A 20,885-nucleotide genomic window follows, 5' to 3' on the forward strand; every position below is an offset into this window, starting at 1 on the left:
ATGTATACAGGCAATCCAAATAAATTGAAGAAGCTGGATATCAAAAATAATTTGGTCAAAATTTTTTTTTTCAAATTTTTTTTTTTCAAAGGCTTGCACCGGCATACTGGCGGCCATACCGGCCAACACTCGTACGACATGCTTTTGGACCTTGCAAAAAGCTGTACTGAAGCAGAAGAAGACTATCTTAAATAAAATAAATTGATTTTGCCGAAAAATCCATTTGTTCTGTTTTTTTTTTAAGTCCTGTTTACTTTGGAACGCACCTTGTAAACTAGTAAACGCCCACAAACTCTCTCTACTCTAGATTGTTGGGGGAACTCGAGCTCTGAAATAGGTGGTGATTTGTCTCCAAGTACGCCATTCAAGGAGAGGGAATTGATTAAGGTGTTAATGGATCCACTCTGAATGTCTGAAATGAGCTTTTTCGGAAGTACGAGTACTGTCCGATGTCGTCGACGTAGTCCTGGAAAGACCTTTGGAGTCCATAGAAGACAGCTCCGTTTCAATCAGACGACTGCAGGTATGGCTTCTGAGAAAATATCCCTGTAGCAACATCTTGAAAAGTAGTGCATTATGTTCCATGACCGCACGTGGCTCCATACGTGCTCAATATGCAAGTATTCAACCGAATACATCAAGAGGCGTCCTGTTATAGTTCGGGGTGTAGTGTTCTGACACGTCAGAAGCTTCTTCGTCTGCGTTTCATTACATCCAGACAACCATATGGGTGCGGGGTAGTTTAAGACCGGCCGTGCAATCAGCAGCGTATGTGGTGATGGAAATTCTCTTTGGTATTTGAGCGGGTTTCGAAATGTAGAAATGAAATTTAACGGGGAGAGGACACCACCCAGCGGAACCACCTGTTTAATTCTACTCAATTTTGAGTTTTTAGCTGGAAACAGTACGGATGACTGACGACCACTCATGTAATTCATGGTACACCTGTTCATGGATGTCTTCAAGAAGCCTTGTGTGGCTGACTGTATCGAAGGTTTTTGATAAGACCATTGCGTTGTATCGTTCTCTCACAGCGTGAGTTTTGGTAGAGCCGTGAACTATGCGGGCGTTTTTGACCAACTACTACTACTACTATAACTTGCATAACAGTTTTATTTTGAACATCCGCTTGCTCTTCAAGAATTCTTTAGACTTTTCCTCTCAACACATTTATTATTCTTTTTCTGAATACAAAATCCAGGGTATAAGCATAATTAATACATTTGTTTAATGTAAGATTAAAATTTAAAACAATTTGCTTTGACAATACAGCATTATAGCAACTTAGGGCGATTCGCAATGCTGTGTAATAGAAATATACATACATATGTATATGCAATTCAATAATATAACTCACTTCAATGTGAACGGTGTTTCAGAGTCCCTCAAATCAGTCAATTAATTTGCTAATTGACTTAATTAAGAGGCTGTCTGAAACTCTTTTGAAGTATACACATATGTATAATTTTTTGTAAATTAAGTTAACATTTATTTAAATATCTAGTAGCAAATAAATGAGACCACTATATAAGTTGCAAATGGCAATGAAAAACGGTAGAAAATATGCAAACCAAGAAATTACTTTCAAAATATTAAGGTATATAAATAGATATATGTATAAATATAGAAAAAAAAGAGTGCCAAAATAATAAGCCTCTCGAATGATTACTTAAACTAAAATTAATTAGTTTTACATAATAAATGAGTTTATTAAAATATGTAGTGCTGTTGGGAGTAAGGGAGGCCTTGTATTGATTTTTAAATCAATTTCGTAGCTGAAGTTGATACAGCAAATTCAAAATGCATACAAATAGTGAATTCATACATTTCTTAATTTTCTATGTTTTAAAACAGTATACTCAAATGAAATTTTCTAAATTTTGAGAATTTGGAAAATTGAATTTTAACAAGCTTCCTTGTGTTGAAAAAAAAATTAAAAAAATAATTTTAAAAAATTAAAAAAAAAATAAAAAAAACTAAAAAAAAAATTAAAAAAAAAAATAAAAAAAATTAAAAAAAATTTAAAACAAAATTAAAAAAAATTAAAAAAAAGAAACAATTAAAAAAAAATTTTAAAAAAATTAAAAAAAAAATTAAAAAAAAAAATTAAAAAATAAAATTAAAAAAAATTAAAAAAAAATTTAAAAAAATTAAAAAAAAAATTTGTTAAAATTAAAAAAAAACCTTTTTTAAATAAAAAAAATTTTATATAAAAAAAAATTAAAAAATATATAAATACATGCATTATGTATATTTAAAAATTTTAAGAAATAAATAATTTATTAGGAAATCTATAAAAACTTATTTCAAAAAATTTTCAAAATTCCAGAAAATATTGTTTTATAGATCAATAGATTCAATAGATTCTACTCCTAACAGCAGTAGATATTTTTACACATACGTTTTAAAGAATTCCGAATGTGACAAAAGCATTTGCTATTACAAAATAATGAAAGTTAAAAAACATAACCTTAAAAACAAATAGAAATAAAATTAAAAATTAAATAAAATAAAAAATTTAAAAAAAAAATAAACAAATTAAAAATAAATTAATAAAAATTAAAAAAAAATAAGATTAAAACAAAATGCAAATTAAGAATTATAAAATTCATATAAAATTTTAAATTAAAAAATAGAAATAAAACCAAAAAAACATAACTAAAAAATAAGATTTAAAAAAGGATAAAAATATTAGAAAAAATTAAAAAATATATTTCAAAAATGTAAAAAAAATATATAAAACATTAAAAAAAAATAAAATAATAAAAAAAGAAATTAAATTGAAAACAAATACAATTGAAAAAAATTAAAGCAATTAAAAATTATAAAAACTAAAAAGAATAAGATTTAAAAAATATTTGAATTAAAACAAAAATTAATAAATAAAAAATAATATAAAAAACGATATATAACTTTTTAAACTCAAAGCACCACAGGCTCTATAATTTTACACTGAATAAAAAGAAGTATGAAAAAATGCTTTCAGTAATTTACAGACTTGCAGCAGATTACGTAAAAGCATTTTTTCATTAATTTTTGTTAAATACAAATTTCAAGCAAATGCCTTTCTTCGATTTCATTCCAACCTCAAAAAAGGCACATGCTACGCTGCTCTGCTTTTGACACATTCGGAACACTTAGATTTCAACCAACGATATAAAAAAAAAAGTATAAAATAAATTGCGCTAAAAGTTTTACTAAATATAAATAGCTTTTTATGATGTTGCTATGCATAAAATAATTCCTTCACAGACGTAGCGTGCGCGCTGCGCCACGTTTTGGTGTTGTTGTCGACGAGGTCGGGGTGATGCGCTTCATGCCGGACAACGAATATGGCACACGTGGCCTTCGTTTGGGCGTAGCCGGTGGTGTGTGGTCGCTTTTAGTTGGTGTACGCAATTGTACAACGCTAATAGCGGTGCTTTCTTCATCCACATCTGTCAATGGTATTGCTGTGCCAACTTCAGTGACTGCTATACTTTCAATTTCGTGCACATCATGCGATGTTGCCTGTGGCGGTTCACTTAGCGCAGTTTCGTTAAATTGGGCCATTAAATTACGACGACGCATGCCCATAGTTGATGGCGCATCGGGATTCACCTCAGCGATATTATTTGGCAGGTGTTCGTAGATAACCAAAGCAATTTGTAAAGATTGATCGGATAAGTTTCGACGATATGATAAACGTAGACGCACAGGTCTATCCCAATCACTTGTGTGGTGCGGTGTTGGTGGTGAGTCTGTGGTAGTTAAATTTTGTGGTTTAGCACGCAATTTACCGGTCGCTTCTATATACTTCAACGACGTATATTCATTGGCTAACTTTTTGCGTAAATCTGCATCTAACTCTTCATCACTGGATGTATCGTCGCCCAACATTTGCATGTCAAATTGGGTTGTTGTTAACTGACGTTTTGTGACGTGCGTTGTTTTACTGCTTGACGCCGGCATGCGACGCAAATAACTGAATGGTGTTGGAATGGAACGTTTGAGGCGCTTTGGTGCCGACCCACATGCCTCTTGATCAGAATCACTTTCCGCATCAGATGCAATAACATTTTCAATTTTAATTGTACTCGATGGCGGTGTTAGTTCACCGAGATGCGCTGCGGAATGGCTATTATGCTCTGGTGTTCGATTGCCTGGCAATGGCCGCATCTCCAAGTCATCATCCTCAATGTCACTGTCTGCGTAACTTTTCAACGTAGTTATGCCAGTGACTTTATTTATTGGCAGCACGAAATCAGCATCCTCCGTTGGCAGTGATTTTCTATAAACATAAAGTTTGGTAAAAAGTTTTAAGTGATTCAGAGGTAAAAGAAGAAGTTACGTTTTCCAATGAGTCGGACGCTGTTCAATGGGTTGGCACTCCTCGGCTTTGTCAAAATCTACATGCTCATATTGCGTGGCTACTTCGAATCTGTGCATAAAAGCATTTATATTTAGGTAAAACTAAAACACTTTCAACTTCAAAATCAAACCTGAAGTAATCATGTATCTTTGCTGGACCGCGTACTGTGCGTCCGAACCAATCAACTGCTGCATTTGGTGCAACTAGTAATTTCAGCTGCCTGCAGTCTGCAGTAAACAACTCCAGATACTCTTTTAAAACATTGGATGCTTCCATTTCACAATGCAGCACTGTAATTTAAAGAATAGTCGCTGGTATTGTTAATTTTACAACAAATACACTATTGGCCAAATCATCAACTCCGCGTACCTGTAACTCGGTTACGGCTACTCGGAATATAGTCTTATCCGTGCGTTATTTGTATATCTACGCAGGAAGTTATATTTTGTTGTTTGGTGGCGTGGTTAAAAGCAAAATTTAAGAATTCAAGGTTTTATTTTATAAATTGCGTTTTCTACCTGTATTTGGCGTCTTGCGCGCTTTTGTAGACTTTGTTTGCGCCAGCTGCGAATTTAACAGACAGTTTTCAGACATTGTGTAGAGAACGGTTTTGTAATAGATCGTTTAATGGTGTAATAATCGTTGCCATATAAAAGTAGAAAAACGTATTGGAAATAACAGCTGATTGGTCGCTATTTTCAGTGAAAAAGCCTATTGAAAAGTATGTATATTGCTTCACAAATTTCAAATCAGCAAGTACCTTCTTAGAATATATATCAATAACGGTACCAAATAATTGACTAATGCATTAGCAATGTATTTTTCGTTCCTTTCTTGCATTTTCCAATAAAAATGTATCATTTAACTATAACTTTGGATACAAAAATTAAAAAATGAAAATTTTTGTATCCAAATATTTTTAAGAAATTGAAAACATATACCCTATACAATTGCTTAAAGGTACATTTATCCTTATCTAGTTATTTATAAACCATGGGTATTATATTATAAAAGTATCCATCAAATCATTAAATTAACCAGAAGGCCGTTACTACACGCAACAAAAATAGTTCCGAAGAAATTGCATGAAAATTAACTCACTTTCACAAAAAAAAACTGTTTGAAACTACGATAAAGAAATGGTGGAACAATTTAATATACACAAGATTTTCGGATAGCTGACTGCTGGGTATTAAAAACACAATTAAAAAGGCTTTTATTTACTAACAAAACGTTTTACCAACTATTACAAAAACCAAATCTGGCAACACCGCAAATCGTTATCACCAAAATTCAGCTGGAATCGCGCGAATCTATAAAAAAATACAAAATAGCTTATTCCATTAATACCTTCGCCGCGGCAATAGTCAACGATCGCAGCGGCAGCGATAAGCTAAGTGAACATATGGGAGCTAAACGGAAATTTAATAAAAATTGAAACCAATTGAAATGTGTCTGCTTATTGTGTTGGGATAAATAAAAGTAAAAGTAATGTGAATTGTAAGTATAATTTAATATATAACAACTACTAGTCACATTGCCAATATTTATATATTATATAAGTGATATTTTATTTATAAATACTTGTATATTTCCGGCATATGAAACGTGTTTAATAATTGCTGTGGGTGAAACATGGGACAATATTTCTAATGCTAAAATCATATGTTTTCTATTTGCAAATTTGTGTTATTATCGTGTGGCATTAACGCTTTGTTAAACTTCTTAACCTAACAACAACAAAAAACGTATAAAAACAGGTTTGGTAAATAATAGTAGATAACAATAAACTACTTATCGCTATTAAGAGTATTGTGTTTGAGATAGAACTAAATATAGGTATGTGTGTTCAGGTGTATGTGCATGTGTGTGCGTGCATATACACTAAATTATTTTCGCGTTTATTTTTTCGCAATAGAAAACAGGTAATCTATCTTCCGGTTGCGCAAATAAGTACATTTTTTCTAAACAAGTTTACGGGCTTTGTTAATGTGTGGTCACTGGAACGTTTGGTGGGAAAAGCCATTTTTAATAGTTAAGTACGAGTATACGCATGTAACATTTTCAAATGGATTAACTATTACCAATCAGTGTACAAACAATGAATCATACATCTCTTAAAACTAGTTTGTAAATGGTAAAATACTTGTATAGAAGTAATTACGACCATGAAAGTTCATTAATTTCAAGCTGTAATTGCAAATGCATTTATAATGGGGTGAATAGTTGAGCGCTTAGATCGTCAAATGTCGCAATAGCATCGAAGCAATTATTCTTTGTAAAATAATATTGAATGAATTTAACTAACTACTTTGTACTATAGAAGTAGTATTAATTCAAATAGATGTGTAAGGTAAATAGTTGCAAATGTGCCTAATAGAAAAAAATATTTATTTTGAATAGCCCAACATTTTATTGCCCTTGACAATCAATTCTTATAATTTACATCATGCGAAAAACCACCACACCTATTTCGAAGTGAATTATTTTATAACTTTACTTTTTCTATACAGACATGATAACAGTCGCGTTCATGATTATCAGGCACAATCGGAATAAAGGTGCACCTACACATGATTATTGCTAAGCGCTTATCAAATTAACATAATTAAATCCGTGAAACGCAAAAGTTAAACCTACAGTTATTAAAACTTTTATTGATTGTATTTTGATAAAAACCATATAAGTATGTATATAACAGAATCATACATAAATACCCAATCAATTGCTTTTTTTTAATTTTACGTCAATGCAAATGCACAATTAAGCCAAAGTGTGTGTGTAAATGAAGAAGTCACAAATATTAAAAATTATTACTCAACACCAAGGAAGCAGTTCTTTTTGCTTTATCATAATTGTAATGACTTCCCCTTAAAAATAATTTTGCTATATAAATTTATAAATAATAAAATAATTATTTAATATTAACTGGTTATAATAACATACATATATTTTATTTATACATTTTATTTCTTTATTTTTCATTAATGAAAAAATATTTTTGAAAGTGAAGACTTCAAATTGCTAACGTTATTTCCCGCTAACAAAACCTAAAATGGCAACTTCTTTCTTTCAGCACACATTCCAGGCAATCTATTACATTCGGCAGCTGAATGGAAATCGCTGACGACGGCTTGAACGACAGCTAACGGCAGCGCCATTTCGAATTTCACTGTTCTTATCGAAGGACATTCTTACAATTTTCCTAATTTTTCTTTAAGTTCCGTTATTTATGTTTAAATAATACTAGTTATCACTGACTGACGTAGTGCCTAAGCTAAACAAACAACCAATTAAAGAAAAAAACTGCATATCCAATAAATTGAAGGTGAAAAAATCGATACAAGGTGGAGGGAAAAAATAAAATTAGTTCAATGGGCGATGTTGATAATGTGCGTGTGGCGGTACGCATACGGCCACTTGTGTCTTCGGAACGAGATCGTGGCTGTCAGGAGGCTGTGGAGCGTGTCGGTGATTCTCCACAAGTGATTGTGAATCGTTCGGATACATTCACTTTCAACTATGTGTTCGATGCTCGTGATACACAAGAATATATATATGATGTGATCGTAACAGGTCTATTAGACAAATTCTTCTCAGGATTTAATGCCACAATACTTGCTTATGGCCAGACTGGTTCTGGCAAGACCCATACTATGGGCACAGCTTTTGATGGAGAATTGGATGAAAATGCTGGCGTTATACCACGTATTATGCGCGATATTTTTGAACGCATTAAAAATTTAGCTAATGAATGTGATTTTGTGGTAAAGTGTTCGTTTATGGAATTGTATCAAGAGCAATTATATGATTTACTATCGGATCAGCCGCGGGAACAGGCTGTTGTTGAAATGCGTGAAAATCGCAATGGCGTTATTATGCCAGGCTTAACAGAAATGCTAGTTTCGTCGGCAGGCGAAACAACTGATTGCCTGCTGCGCGGCTCGTCGGGGCGAGCTGTGGCAGCTACTGCCATGAACGAGCAGTCATCGCGGTCACATGCAATTTTCACAATCACAGTCGAGGCCACAAAAAAGGATGAGATGTACGTACAAATTTGACACTCAATATATTGTTAATTATTTATTAAAAAAAATTTCCTTTGCAGGCGCACAGTAACCACATCGAAATTCCATTTAGTTGATTTGGCTGGTTCGGAGCGTTCCAAGAAAACCCAAGCCACAGGTGATCGTTTCAAAGAAGGCGTTAAAATTAATCAGGGTCTGTTAGCGTTGGGAAATGTTATATCAGCACTTGGTTGTAAGTAAATAACATATGCTCGCGCGTAGTTGTTGTATATCGGCGTAACACTAATGGTTGGTGTAGTTAGAATGTAGTACTAACATAAAGTAATTGAAATAATATCAAAAAATATTATTTATATAAAACTATATAAATTAAAAAATATTAAAAATTTGAAATTTTTTCAGCTGGTCAAGGTTCAGGATTCGTGCGTTACCGCGACTCCAAACTGACTCGTCTGTTGCAAGACTCCCTCGGCGGCAATTCGATCACACTAATGATAGCCTGCGTCAGTCCGGCAGACTACAATGTCGCCGAGACGTTAAGTACCCTACGCTATGCAGACCGCGCACGAAAAATCAAGAATAAACCAATCGTTAACCAAGACCCACACGCTGCAGAGATTAATCACCTCAAAGGCATTATACAAAAGTTACGCGTTGAACTATTGGCTGCAACCGGCGGCACCGCACAAATGAGTAGCTCACTTAACGGCGCACTACAGAGCATATCAGCGCCACCAGGTGCCGCAACTGCCATCGTAAACACAAGCGGTGAGATGGTTAAGAAATATCAAATACTCCAAGAGAAATACCACACCTTGCAACGACAGTTCCAGGCGACACTGCACGACGTAGCTGAGCACGAAATGCGTGCACACATTACGGAGGAAGCGCATGAGAAGCTCCAGCTAAAAATGAGCGAGCTAAAAGTGATTGCAAATGAGTTGGGCAATAGCTACAAAGTAAATGCCACCTTGGAAGAGCAAGAAAACACTGCTGAACGCATCAAACAATTAAATCAGTTGGTCGACGGTCTTGACGTGGAGTTGGAGCGCACACAAACCGAAATAGAAAACCACAAACGAGAAACACTTAACGGCAGTGTTGGCAGTGCCGAAGACGAAGATGCCAGCAGCGCGCTGCTGGAAGTACGCTCGCAAATGCAGGAGCAAGCTGACGCCTACACCAATATACAAATGGATTATAAGGAACAATTGCGACGCATTAACCGCGAATTAAACCTCAAGGAGGAGCTGCATCAACGTGTTGCTGGTAATTTGGTGAAGTTTTGTACGCTGGAAGATAACACCGAAGAAAAGTTTAAGGAATGTGAGAAAAAGATACAAGAGTTGGAAGATGAGAGAAATCAATTGCTGGACAAACTGCGGCATGTAAAAGAAAACGCCTCCGCTAAGTTAGCAGAGGAACGGCGTAAGCGCCTACAGACGCTAGAACATGAGATTAGCGACATGAAGCGCAAGAACACGCAGCAAGCCAAGTTGTTGAAAGTGCGTGAGAAGGAGACGCAAAAGATACAGAATCTACACACTGAAATACAAGCGATGAAAGAATCCAAAGTGAAGTTGATACGCGCAATGCGCCAAGAATCGGAGAACTTCCGTCAATGGAAAATGTCGCGCGAAAAAGAGTTAATACAGTTGCGCAACAAAGACCGCAAGCTAAAGAACGAAATGGCGCGCAAGGAGGCGTTGCACACCAAGCAACGCAACGTCTTGAAGCGTAAGTGCGAGGAAGCGCTTGCCATCAACAAACGGTATTATTTCTTAACTAAAATTATTTTAAAATTTGTTTGTGTATAACGTGCTACTACCATTTTCAGACTCAAAGATGCTCTGGACCGACAACGTGTGGCACAATCGCAGCGCCAGAAGCCACAAACAGCAAAAGATGCGAATACGGCCAGCAACAAGATCGAACAGGTCATCTCGTGGGTGGAACGCGAATTAGAGGTAATTGTAACGTTCATCGATGCAGAACATTCGCTTGAACAGTTAATGGAAGATCGCGTGATCATTAGCACTCGCATTGCGGAACTACAAAAGCAGCCACCGGAAACGGGCAGTGGTGCAGCACAAGAACTGGACTCGTTGCGCGAGGATCTCGAAATGCGCAATGCACAGATAACCGATTTGCAGCAGAAGGTTTGCTCCATAGATCTGGAAACGCGCATGCGCACCCTCGCCGAGGGCATACAAAGCGTGCCAGAGGCGCGTGCTGTGCTACGCAAAGTGCTCAAATCGATTTCCGATATGCGACGCGAACATGCCATACGCCTGCAGGAACAAAAGATCGCCTTGGACGAGCAAATTGCGCTGCGTGAGGCAGCCGAGCAAACGAGTACAGTAGCAGCGAAGCGCATGCGTCTCATGGAGTTGGAACACGAAGAGGCCATAGCCGAACGTGAGAACACGTATGAAGAGAAAATAGCCGTGCTGTTGAGGGAATTACATAATGCGCCACAGCTGGCCGTGGGCACAGGTGATGCGCTAACACCAGAGCAAGAGGAGCGTCTGAAAATCCAAGAGGAGCAATTGAACAAAATGGACACATTGCGCGAAGAATTGGAATACTACAAGAATTTGGTTAACGAATTGCAGCAGGCGGTGCAAGCGAAGGGTACACGCAAAAAAGAGGTTTTCAAGAAGGTGAGCAAATGGCTGCACAGGGGGTTGACGCACACAAATTAGAGATGAGTATGAGTATCGTTGTTGTTTGCAGCAGGTAAATAAACAAGAAACCATTGAGCTTGATGATGGCGGTGAGGACGATGATGCCATATCGCTTTCGAGTGGGTCCGATCAAGACGACTCTGATGATCCGGACTGGGCCAAGACGCCGGGCTACCGACGTAGAAATCGACTCACCGTAAGCCACAGACGCCATATCGTATATTATTCCCTTGAATTTCACTTCACTATTGTCTATATTTCACACAAATGCAGCGTCTGACAACTAGCCGGAACACTAGCACCGACACCAATGACACCTTCACCACAGCTACCAGTCATCCCGAGCGCAAAAATAACACCACCAAGCGTAAGATGGGCGGTTGCAAGTGTCGCAAGGATTGCATAAACAAGCGTTGCGGTTGCTTTTCACTTGGCGATAAATGCTCGTCGAAATGCCATTGTGGCGACGCTTGCAAAAATGGCAAACACGCCACGGACAATGACGACAAAGAGAACGAAGAGTCTGGTGCTAGCGATGACAATAACCATAGTGCGCCGCCAGCCGCTGATCGCTCATTGGAACGCACACCGCCGAAAGCGAACCTTACCGTTAGCAATGACGTAAGCAAAGATGCTGAATCTACTTTTGCGAAGCCCAACCCCGCGTATCTCACACCTAAAATGGCCAGGTAATTGTTACATGACATTTGTTGTTGCTTTCGCTACTTTCAAGCGCACATGCCTTCATTATCATTTCATCCAAATTTTGTGCTTGTTGAATATCAACATTTGAACAGCTTTGCATAGCTCGTCTTTGATTGTGTGCAGTATTTTGTGAACGCCATTTACTCTTATCTAACACGAATGTTCTTAGTAACAATAACAAAACGGTGCATTTTACCGCCTGCATGTGTATATTAAATGGCTATGGCTTCCGCTTTTCAATAGTCTTTGTGCATAAGCTACTCAATTTTATTTGTTTATCACCTATTGATTTCTCGACCTATTCTCATTTCAAAATTGTATTTAATTGGTGGTATACTGTATACTTTAACATTTAATGTTTTTTATTTATTTATTGTTTACTACTATCTTTGGCTGCTCGTAGTACTACGTTTGGGTGTTGGAGGAAGATAATTATCCGTTATTGAATGATTCTGTATCGATTTGTTATTTATTTATTAAGAATTTGGGAAGTTGCTCTTTTTAATGCAATTTTTTTATGAAATTCCACTACCCCTGCCGTATTTAAAGGTTAAAATCGTATAAAAAGTTTCCAAATACTTTTTGGATTACTAATTTTTTTTTCTAAATTTTCGATTTTTTTTTAATATTCAAATTTGCTTTACTAGTATTTCCAAATTTTTTTTAAATTTCGAAATTGTTTTAATTTTCAAAATTTTTCATAAACTTTCGAAACTTTTTAACCGTTACAATTTTTTTTTTTTAATTTGTTTAACTAAAATTTTAAATTTTTTTTTAATTTTCGAAATTTTTTCTAATGTTTGTTTTTAACTTTCAAAATTTCTTCAAAATGTTCAATTTTTTTACTTAAATTTTTTTTTTTAACTTCACAATTTTCTTCTAAATCTCAAATTTTATTTTCTAAATATTCATATTTTTTCCAAGTTTTTTCTAAACTTTAAAAATTTTTTTATTGCAAATGTTCAATTTTATGGTCTAAATTTTCACCTTTTTTTTATATTCAAAATGCTTTTTGTCAATTCCTTAATTTTTTTTAAGTTTTCAAATATTTTTCTAAACTTTCAAATGTTTTTTTGTTTAATTTTCAAAATTTTTCCTAAATTTTCAATTATTATTCCAAACTTTCAAAATTTTTTCTAAATGTTCAATTTATAAAAAAAAAAATTAATATTCAAAATTTTTAAATTTTTATTTTTATTAAATTTTTTAATATTCAAATGTTTTTCTAATTTTTTAAGTTTTTTTTGTTTTTAATTTTTTTTATTTAAATAAAAAAAAATTTAATGTTCAAAATTTTTCCTAAATTTTCAATTTTTTTTTCAAACTTTCAATTTTTTTCTAAATGTTCAATTTATAAAAAAAAAAATTAATATTCAAAATTTTTATTTTAATTTTTTTTATTCTAATTTTTTTTATTTAAATTTTTTTTAATTTTAATTTTTTTTCTAAATTTTAATTTTTTTTAATTTTCATTTTTTTTAATTTCAATTTTTTTTCTAAATTTTTAATTTTTTTCTAAATTTTCAATTTTTTTCTAAATTTTAATTTCCCGAGTAATTTACTATAGAATTTTTAGCAAAGGCATTTGAATTTATCGTTATTATTCATATTGGGGAAATGTACCGCAGTGTTATAAAAACTATTGCATATTTTTAGGTGCTTGGTGTTATTGGTTGAATTTTTGTTGAAGGGTAGTCTTCGTTAGAACATACATATGTAAGTATCCACCCATCATGTAGGTTTTCCATATTTTAAAGAATATGATACGAGATTTATACATATTTTTTTTAGAGTGCATAAGTTTAAAATGATTCCCCAAAGTGCTATTAGTTAGATGAAGGATTAGTTACGGTTTTACATTATATGCTGAACAGGAATATTGAGTTGGCCACGAAGATTGTAACACCTACCAGGAAGCGTCGGAGATTATAGTATAAAAGCATATACATATGTATATATAAATTACCAGCATTACGAGCCAAATCGATTTAGCCATGTCTGTATGTCTTTATATACGTAAACTAGTTAGTATCTTACTTTCTGAAAAATCGAATTTAAATTTTGTACATGTCCTTTTCTCTCCAAGAAGCTGTTTATTTATCCATCAAAGTCCTCTTTTAGAAATCTTTTTTAATTTATCTTGCCAAATTGCTTTTAGAAATCTTTTTTAAATTTGCAAGATAGCTAAGAGGTTTTTTAAACTTTATGAAATATTTGGTTATTCGAAGGTAATAAAAATGATTTCTGGTTTCCTAAAAATGATTTAAAAAAAAAAGTTGCTAATTGTGTATATACAAGTTACAAGCAAATCAACTTTGGACCTAAATATAAGATTATGGAATTTTTCCAAATGTAAATTAACCAACATCTTTTTAACTAATTTATTCTTTTTAATTAATCAATTTTTATTTAATTTATTTTTTTGTTTCATTAACTTTTTTTAAATTTAGTTATTTATTTTTTAATTAATTAATTTTTTTAACTTATTTATTTATTTTTTATTAATTTTGTTAACTCATTTAGTTGTTGTTTGGTTTTTATTTATTTTTGTACTTTTTTATTTTTTTTTAATATTTAAAAATTTTTTTATTTTCTTTTTATTTTTTTTTTAATTTTTTTTATTTTTAAAATTGTTTTTAATTTTTTTTTTAATTTTTTTTTAATATTTTAATTGTTTTTATTTTATTTTAATTTTTTTTTTTATAATTATTTTTTAATTTTTTAATTTTTTTTTATTTTATAATTAATAATTAATTTTTTTAATATTTTATTTAATTTTATAATTCTTTTTTAATATTTTAATTTTTTTATTTTAATTTTTTTTTATTTTAATTTTTTTTATTTTAATTTTTTTTTTGTATAATTTTTAATTTTTTTTTTTTAATTTAATGTTTTTTTTTTTTAATTTTATTTTTTATTTATATTTTTTTTATTTTTTTCTTTTTCATTTCTTTTTATTGTCTTATTTATTTTTTTTTTAATTTTTTTAATTTTATTATTTTTTTAATTTTATTTTTTATTTTTTTTTTTTATTTTATTTGATTTTATTTAATTTTTTTTATTTTATTTTTTTTATTTTATTTTTTTTTATTTTATTTTTTTTTTATTTTATTTTTTTTTTATTTTATTTTTTTTTGTTTTTTAATTTCATTTTTTTTGTTTTTTTTTTATTTTATTTTTTTTTATTTTATATTTTTATTTTACTTTTTTGACTTGTTATTGTGGGTGAGCAAACAATAGTATTTTTTAAGTTTGTTTATATTAGAGTGCTCTTTTCGAGCATAAAATAAAATTCTTATCAATCGACATTGCCCAATGGAGAACAAATATGTATGTATATAAATAAATAAAAAGTATAAAGTATAACAACAAAAAATTTCTAAACTAACATGAAATCCAATAGCACAACAAAATAGCTCCACTAACAAAAATAATTCCATATAATTCCGATCAATGCACGAACCATTTATTATTGCTTTTGTTATTTGCCTGCTTGTAGCTTTAATGAATTTTCAATTCTCTTTTCGAATTAATTAGCTGTTAATTTTCACAAATTTTTGATTTCCACAATTTTCATAAATTTTTCATTTTCAAATTTTTTTATTTTCACAATTTTTTTCATTTTCCCAAATTTTTAATTTTTTAAATTTTAATTTTCATAAATGTTTAATCTTCAAAAATTTTTAATTCTCACAAAATTCTAATTCTTTTTTGTGTTTATGGTAAATGTGCATTCACTTAATCATTTCCATTTTTTCACATATGTATCTATGTAAGTTGCAAGTACCAGCATGAAATCACCGCTGTATGTATGTATGCGCATAAAACATGATTTTTAGTTTGAAATAATAAGCGACACAAAGCTGAAACTGGCCTCTTTCCTGTTCTCAAATGTTCTTCTGTGCTTTCAGATTATCCACGATATCCTTCGATTTGCCTTCAGCCAAGAAGAAGTTCTTCGAGTGAAAAATGTGTCAAAAAAAATTTAAAATGTAAAAGACTAAATTTATTACAAAAGTGCGCATATTTTAGGCGAGCAAAGGCGAATGTCATTAATCAATTTAATCATCAAACGCATTCAAAACATTTCCATAAACGCGCGGCTAAAGCGTTCCACATGCATTTAGTAGTTAATAAATATAAAAATTAAAATTGTTATTTCGTAGGTTACGTGTATATTTATATCGAAATTGTATTAATATTAGCCAAATGGAATTGTTAATGGTAAGGAAAGTAGCCTGCGCTTGCCTAAAATATGCGTGATTTTGTAAGGGAAAACAACAACAACAACAATAACTATTTAACTATAATAATCCTTTAGTTAAACAAAAAACATAAATACATATAGTTAAACATACATATAGTATATATATATATAAATATTAAATTTCTTAGTTATCTGCAATTTGGGCAAATTTAAGTTAATTTTTAAATCTAAAACTATTCGTTTATAAATAGTAAGTTACATACATACACATTTTTAAAACACTGTACGTGCGCGTCCAGTTTGTTTAATGTTTCGCATCATTAACTCGTTGTCACCTCACCCTAACCTCCCTACAACATATCCACAACTGTCAATTTGGTCATTGATTTTACCGTTTCATTGTCAGCATTTTTGCATTGTTATTGTATTTATTTTAAAATATTATTTTTCTTTTCGTTTTTTTTTTTTGCTTGTGGTGTAGAGATCTACTACGTATATTTTAGTCATAGAACATGGCTTGATTACTCAAGCAATTGATTATTTCATTTTTTACGTAATAAAAAACCATTTGTAAGTTATATTTGAAAAATCCAAGCTCTTTATTCAAAATTCACACAAACACTCGATATAGAATTCCTTCCCTCAAACCATCGGACAGTTATAGGGTTGACCATCGCGACAGCAATACTCTCGTCCCGCCGACAAGTTCGTATTGTGCCATTGATTGCGGCAATTCTTGATGAAGAGGTAGGCGCGCTCCTTGCGGCAGTCCCGATTTAGCGTTGCGCACAGTATATTCGCTGAATTGGGCAAGTGCTGCACTATCTGGTGGAAGTTTTAGTCGACGTAGTGTCACTTACTAAATAAAATACAATAAAAAATATCGCTTATGCACTTACAGTTTCCAGGCATTTGGTCTGGCATTGCTTCTGTCCGACGGCGTTGCAAGCAAATGTGCGGTCCAACTCGTTGGTGATCACTGGTGCGCCCTCGGGTTGTTCGTTGGTGCCGCGTTTGATTTGTGAGGCTAGAAAAACGCCACAGGTGCATGGTACCGCTCGACTATGCTCTGTTGTTGTTGCTGTTGTTTTGCGTGCTTTTGCGTGCGTGTTGCTGCGCGTAGACAGGGCGCGTGGTGCAACCAGCAACTCTGGCTGTGGCAAAGGAAAGAGTTCTTCGACTTCAGCGTTTGTCTCGGTGTCGCTCATTACATTTGTGTTACTCTGTGCCTCCATGTTATCGCCGATTACGTGCACTGCTTGTACATCGTGATGCAGCTGCGGTGCTTCTAAGGTGTTGTTCACCGGTGGCATTATATGTGGCAGCAGTGTGTCCACGCCAGATTCGCTTTGCTTCAGTGGATTTAAATCCATATATTGGCTGTGTGTGGCGGCGTGTTCATATTGCAAAGGTTTCGGCATATAAATGGCAGCCTCTGCCTCGGCTTTAATACTCTCCATATTGTTCTGGTAGTGAGTACCTACATTACTCTCCATGTTGCTGTTGTAGTTATTCCCTAAATTGTGCTCTACCACCGGCAGTGGTGTTGTTGTTGCCCATGCGTTCCAATCTGTGGGCGCCAATGAATGTAGCAAAGTGGGCGTGGTGCTGCTGGTGGTTGTTAACATTGTGCTGCCGACAAGTGAACTCGCGCTCGTGCTCATGCCCGTACTTACACTGGCGGCTGCATTCATTGGTGTTTTTCGCATGTAATCTGGCCTTAACTTGTAGCGTCTCTCTTTTGTTGTACTTAATTTGCCGAAAATTGGTTTCTTGTAGGCAATTTTCATAGTACCCGCCTCCACATCCTGGCTTAAGCTTAGTACCGCCAATAAAATTGTGGTCGAAAATAGTGTTTTCACAAAAAGACCCCTGAGATATACTGTAAGTTGTTCAAAAGCATGAAAAGAAATTTAGTAAAATGAAAAAATCCACTTACCCATGTCGTTGTTCTGCACCGTTTGTACCTTTCTGCGTTTAATGTGCCAAGAAAGTGCTCATTTCATCGTCTCGGCTGCTGTTTAAATATGTCGGAGCTCATTGTTTTCTTTTCCCAAGCCAGTTCTGCACCTTTAGTTGACCTAAGCATATTTTTTTCCTACAAGCATTTGGTTTTCTGTCAACTCTGCAAGGTTATTTTACGCGTTTTCTGCAGAACTCTTGGCCGCTGACTTTGGCCAAGAAGTTCAAGTGCAGAAGTTGTACTGAAAGTGTGTCAAGTTTGAGCGCGAAATTTAATTATTTTGTTTTTAGCTCATTTAATTTGTTTATTGAAGTTTTGGCCACTTAAGTAGAAATAATAATTTGTGAATAAGTGTCCGTAAGCTATATCCAAAATATATATAAAGTTCGAGTCTCCTGAAGGAATATCTAGAATCCCTACCTCTTGCACTGAGGTATTTCATGATTCGACTGGAGCACCCTCTCTGGTGTTGCAACCTCGCCATCGGCGTGAGTAAGCTTTGAACTACTGTGAAGGTTTTGCTTAACCCGAAGTTACATTATGACCGAGTTGAGATTCAATATAATGGTCATATATCTTCGGATCCGGAGAAACGCGTCAGCTATTTTAGCCGGCAATTTACACTGCATCCTTTGGTAGGCAAAGCCAAACGATGTGCTACCCAACGGTTGCGCAAAATGGCAAAAGACTGCGGATCACTTACTTTCACCGATGAGTAGGTTCGGAGTGTCATCAATAAAGCAAAATCTTCCAAACACTAATACACACTCTAAAACAACTATCGCTGACTGCTCTTCTAATACCCGATGTGTGGAATATCGGAAGAGTGTTCCCACTACTGAAACTTGGGGAAACTCTAAAACAAAGAGGAATCCTATCGTCCGATAACTCTTCTATCCCCAGTAGTGAAGATACCACCACAACACTTAGCATCATAAACGCACATATAGTACTTGGCCTCAAGCAAAAACTACCCTGCGAGAGGACGAAATTATTGCCAAAGTACAGAACCTCAATAAAATCCTCAAGTTGCTAGCAGGCAGCAAATGGGGAAAAGACAAAGAAACGTTGTTGGCCCGCACCAATATGGTCGCCTGAATACACTGAAACGCAGTTGAAGAAGCTTCAGTTTCTGCTGGGGTGTTCTAGTTCTGGATACTGTATCAGGTTAAGTTCCTACTTATACAGAATCGACTACGGCATATTAAATATATGTCCAGCATGCAACGAGGCCCCGCATGACACTAACCATCTCTTTGCATGCCCAGCCAGCCCTACACATCTGACACTTCCCTCCCTATGGCCCGACCCCGTCGAAACAGCACGTTTACTAGCTACCTACCTTACTTGAATGTCCTCGATGACAACTTATCTGAACCTTACAATAACGGGATTAGATAACCATTACAACCACAACAAAACAACATGCTTCGACTAGTTTGGGTGTTTGGTCACAACGGTATTGCAGGAAACTTCAAGTCTTATGAGCTCGCTAGGGCAGGTATTTCGATCTTCTTAGCTGCAGAATTGGACCGGGTAGGAGCTGCGATGCTTGAAGAAGATGAGATGGAATCATCTCAACACTGTCTCGGATAACATACTTTTAAACATCCAAGTGAAAAAACGAAAATGGAAATAAAGCACGAAAGGAAGTTTGTGATTGGTTCAAGGCGCTTTGTCGAGAGTTAATATCCAATTAGAGGAGTTTTATTTGAATTGAATATAGCAGTCTAACTGTGATCCAGACGTGACAGACATCATGCCTAAAATGATTTTGAGGAATAAAAAAAAAATATCTTTCCCCTTTGATGCAACTCAGTTCTTGTACATGGTAGTTCTGTTTTCTACAGACTGGATAAGGAAGCGAAGCAAATTGGTCTGGTAGAGACCGAGGGTAAGACGAAATATCTCCTGTCATCAGATCTTCGAAATCGTAGATAATTTCGTCTATCTTGGAACCAGTATTAAGACCAACAAATACGTCAGCATCAAAAACCCACTTACCAACAGGAGCTACTTCGGACTGAGTAGGCAATTGAGAAGTAAAGTCCTCTCTCGACGAACAAAGACCAAATTCTATAAATCACTCATCATCTCCGTCCTGCTATATGGTTCAGAAGGATGGACGATAAAATCTGGTGAGTCGGCGTTACGAGAGAAAGGTTCAGCGGAGGATTTGGTGCTTTGTATATTGGGAACGCCGAATACCGTAGTACATAGTTCAGCGAGTTAAAAGACAGCGGCTACGCTGGCTAGGTCATGTCGTCCCAATGGATGAAAACACCCCAGCTCTGAGTATTCGACGCATTTTCCGCTGGGGACAGCGGAGGAATAGGAAGCCCTCCACTCCGTTGGAAAGACCAGGTGGAGAAGGAACTGTCTTCGCTTGGAAACTCCAATCGCCACCTTGCGAAAAGAAGAAACGACTGGCGCGCTGTTGTTAACTCGACTATAACAGCGTAAGCGGTTTCTAGATGGAGATATACCTGGTTATACTTGGAATCTCTAATTGGCGCCAAACAGCGGCTGTAGCGTAAGCGGTATCTACGCCAATAAAAAAGAAGAAACAGTGAAGCCGAACTTTCTAAGCAAAAGAAAGACTCTCCTGTCTTGTAAATGTCTAATGGAGAAATATTTCAATTGGGGTTTCAATTTGGAGTAAACGCTCGAAATGAAGAAACGGATCTATTAACAGCTTCATTGACTGTCTTCCAGGAGTCAAACCGACATCTAGAGCAGAAGAAGAATTCGAGTTGCCGCGCTAATCTATAGTTACTCCAGCACAATTTCGTTATGTGTTATTTAAGCGGTGGATACCTAAGGAATGGATATTTATGGTAGGCGATATGGAAGAATGATATTTAGTGTTTGGTATAAGAGAATAAAATATTGTATTTAACAGGTGTTCACATTCCGGATAATGTGGCACTCTCCCCGACACATC

The 20,885-nt window shown here is 34.4% G+C and overlaps 3 protein-coding genes across 4 annotated transcripts; 1 reads left to right on the plus strand and 2 right to left on the minus strand.

Annotated features, from left to right (window-relative positions):
• Nucleotides 1-2,816: 2,816 nt before the first annotated feature.
• Nucleotides 2,817-4,957, minus strand: LOC105224090 (uncharacterized). Its single transcript, XM_019989506.3, has 5 exons — nt 4,870-4,957; nt 4,721-4,777; nt 4,482-4,641; nt 4,331-4,420; nt 2,817-4,270 (listed from the first exon to the last, which is right to left on the minus strand). Exons 3-5 carry the CDS (start codon nt 4,625-4,627, stop codon nt 3,247-3,249), a joined length of 1,260 nt encoding a protein of 419 aa, XP_019845065.2. The 5' UTR covers nt 4,628-4,641; nt 4,721-4,777; nt 4,870-4,957; the 3' UTR covers nt 2,817-3,246.
• Nucleotides 4,958-5,689: 732 nt separating this feature from the next.
• On the plus strand, nt 5,690-16,567 carry LOC105224089 (chromosome-associated kinesin KIF4A). Of its 2 annotated transcripts, none has more exons than XM_011202070.3 (8): nt 5,690-5,851; nt 7,428-8,396; nt 8,460-8,611; nt 8,782-10,150; nt 10,217-11,042; nt 11,116-11,262; nt 11,340-11,755; nt 15,683-16,567. In XM_011202070.3, the coding sequence occupies exons 2-8, from the start codon at nt 7,726-7,728 to the stop codon at nt 15,735-15,737; spliced, it is 3,636 nt and encodes a 1,211-aa protein (XP_011200372.2). In that variant the 5' UTR covers nt 5,690-5,851; nt 7,428-7,725; the 3' UTR covers nt 15,738-16,567. The 2 variants fall into 2 exon arrangements, with proteins under 2 accessions (XP_011200372.2, XP_011200373.2); XM_011202071.3 differs by having other exon boundaries at nt 11,119-11,262.
• LOC105224088 (uncharacterized) lies at nt 16,420-20,875 on the minus strand. The gene is made up of 3 exons (XM_011202069.4): nt 17,918-20,875; nt 16,878-17,860; nt 16,420-16,803 (listed from the first exon to the last, which is right to left on the minus strand). The coding sequence occupies exons 1-3, from the start codon at nt 17,919-17,921 to the stop codon at nt 16,621-16,623; spliced, it is 1,170 nt and encodes a 389-aa protein (XP_011200371.2). The 5' UTR covers nt 17,922-20,875; the 3' UTR covers nt 16,420-16,620.
• Nucleotides 20,876-20,885: the final 10 nt, after the last annotated feature.

This window comes from Bactrocera dorsalis, chromosome 4 (genome assembly GCF_023373825.1).
Source record: "Bactrocera dorsalis isolate Fly_Bdor chromosome 4, ASM2337382v1, whole genome shotgun sequence".
Lineage (NCBI taxonomy): Eukaryota > Metazoa > Arthropoda > Insecta > Diptera > Tephritidae > Bactrocera > Bactrocera dorsalis.